The sequence below is a fragment of the Antrostomus carolinensis genome, unplaced genomic scaffold, assembly GCF_000700745.2.
Source record: "Antrostomus carolinensis isolate BGI_N321 unplaced genomic scaffold, ASM70074v2 scaffold5354, whole genome shotgun sequence".
Lineage (NCBI taxonomy): Eukaryota > Metazoa > Chordata > Aves > Caprimulgiformes > Caprimulgidae > Antrostomus > Antrostomus carolinensis.
Genome location: NW_010308579.1, coordinates 57,031 through 59,446, shown reverse-complemented (window position 1 = coordinate 59,446; position 2,416 = coordinate 57,031). Strand labels below are relative to the sequence as shown.

The window sequence follows — 2,416 nt, the reverse complement described above, 5'->3', positions numbered from 1 at the left end:
GGGACCACGCCTATCCTGGGGTGATGCGTGTCAGTCTTGGAGTGGGGTGTTTAAAGGCATCACCTGGCCCAGGTTTGCCTGGGGAGCGGGGCTTACCGTGCTTGTAAAAATATATTCTTCTGCTGCCCAGGTAATTGCAAGCCTGGGATCAGAAAAATGTCTTAATAGCTAAGGTTTAGCTTCAGTTCTTAATTTCCCAAGAGCCTTTTACATCCAAAAATGGATTTTTAAGTCTGTCTCTTTGAGCTGCTGTCTTCAGGTCATGCTGTGTCTGTGCTTTCATTTCCACCATCTTTCCTGAACATGACTAACTCTTTCTGTCAGGGCTGGGTGACCAGGCATTTGCTTGGATCCAAACCAAGCTCACTTACTGCATTTCCTGTTGTTCCCCAGCCTGTCCAGCCCGCCTCTGTCTCCCAGAGCTGATAACACCACACCAAGAGGTCCTGACGTATTTCCTTGCCTTGATGCTTCTCGAAGTCATCTCTGAGTAGAGGAATGATAGTCTTAGAGTCTAGTCTATTTTTAGTGCTTTTACAGGCTCCTTCTCTGGCCTTGGGCAGGCACTTTACCCACCCGCTGTCCCATTTCATCATCTGCAGTATAGTATACTCCTACCTCGTCTGCAGCGCACTTGTGGGTTGGTCAGCACTTGGAGATTTTTCCTTGGAAATCACATTATAAAAGGGACCTGTGCCTTATTGGCACCCAGGATTTTTTAAATTATTGGCAACACAGCTGATCATATCTAACTTCTTGGGTGGGAAAATACACATTTTCTTGACTCTGAGGAGCTCCCCTGGACTCCCCATCCTCATTATTCTGAAAACATTAATTTTCCCAGTCACTGAAGGAATGCAGGAATACTCCCCAGCAGTAGCTCTGCTGATCATAAACTCAGAGGAGCAGTTTCATTCCTTTTAGCTAGAATTTATTTTTTTTGCTAGTTCTACAGGTTTAGTCAAAATATTCAGAGGTGGATGTTGATTTGGGGTTTGTAAGCCGAGGGTCTTCATCCTTCTGCCTCTTGTTAATCTCTCCTGATGGAAGGTCTGCTGAGCTGAGGTGACACTGCTCCACAGGAGGGTTTTGGATGTCCATTACAGCTCCCACAGAGATGGGAGGATAAGGCCTTTCCCAGGCACCTTAGCAGCGTGTGGCTGTCAGCAACAGTGGTGACAGACACCCCAAAAAGGGGCAAAGTGGATTCCCAGCAGTGACAATATCCTGCCGTCTCTCTTCTCCCTCTCCCTCTTCCTTTCCCTCTCCCTTAGCCAGGCTCACGGCCGGAGAGAGCAGCTAACACCTTCTTTGGGGTGGTGAATCTGACTTTGCAGCATCCCCCTGGCAGCCCCAGGAAGATTTCTGGCTGCGTCAGCCAAAATTCCTGCCGGGGACTGTGCTGCAATGCAGCACACCACACCCCCGCCGGCGCTGAGCCCCAGCCTGGACAGCCGCTGCCGCTCAGCTCCAGCCCTGCGCGGCCGTAGGCTTCCCTCCTCCTCTTCCCACCGAGCCCGGATGATTTCAGGTTGCTCGGCATTATTTCCTGCGGGCAGTTGGCCTCGGCAGCGTGTGTCAGCGCAGCTTGGCGCACGTTCGGTTTCCCAACGCGCTGCCTGCAGAACGCGCTGCCTGCCCGAAGGGCTCGGCTCTGGTTTCACATTTCATTTCCCTCGCACGCTACACCCGAATTCCAGACGCTTTCTGGCTGCGCTGCTGCATGGACTCAGAGCACAGGTCCTTTGCCGTACCCAGCGGAGGCCGACGGGGCTTCCCTCAGCTCCAGGGAGTGGACCATGAAGACGTCAATTGTATTTTTGCTTTGTGTCTCAGTTTTCCCAGGCTTTTCCCAGGGCAGAGTTGTTGGAGAGGATGAAACTGGTTTTGCTGAATGTAATGTGTTCTTCCCTGGACAGATCCCACCTGAAGGATTTACCGAACCGTTCCACGTGAAAATCTGTCAGCAGTACAACAAAGAGCCGCGCTTTGCGACCCTCTACAGTACTAAGGACAAAATCCCTCTTTATTCAGCTTTTAAGTATACAAAGCCAGCCCAAAACGAGCAGGAGAGCTGGCTGGTCGAACCACAGGTAAGTCAGCTTTTCCTTCGCTGTAAAGCAAATGTTCCTGGAGAACATTTCCTCTGGGGTGAAGCTGGGGGTAGGATTTTGCAAAGGAAACAGGAGCTCTGCTTGTTGAACTTCTTTCGATATTAATTTAACATAAGCAGAACTTATTTTTGTGCTTGGAACCAAGCAAATAGTTCCCTGTCCCACGGGGCTTATAATGAAAGCTGGGAGGGGAGGGAGAGGAAAATTCTCTTTGACACTAGCTGATGTCCCTGTCCTGCCTCGGCAGCCGCGGTGGGCAGGGAGCACTGCTGGTGGGTAGCAGGGGTCAGCAGGGGGGACTG

General features: G+C 51.0%; 1 protein-coding gene across 1 annotated transcript in view; it reads left to right on the top strand.

Annotated features, from left to right (window-relative positions):
• Positions 1-1,645: 1,645 nt before the first annotated feature.
• Positions 1,646-2,416, top strand: part of LOC104523271 (endonuclease domain-containing 1 protein) — a 7,508-nt gene continuing 6,737 nt past the window's right edge. Inside the window, 2 exon segments of the mRNA XM_029084451.1 lie at positions 1,646-1,738; positions 1,740-2,093. Of these exon segments, the coding sequence (XP_028940284.1) occupies positions 1,724-1,738; positions 1,740-2,093 (369 nt within the window). The 5' untranslated portion in view covers positions 1,646-1,723.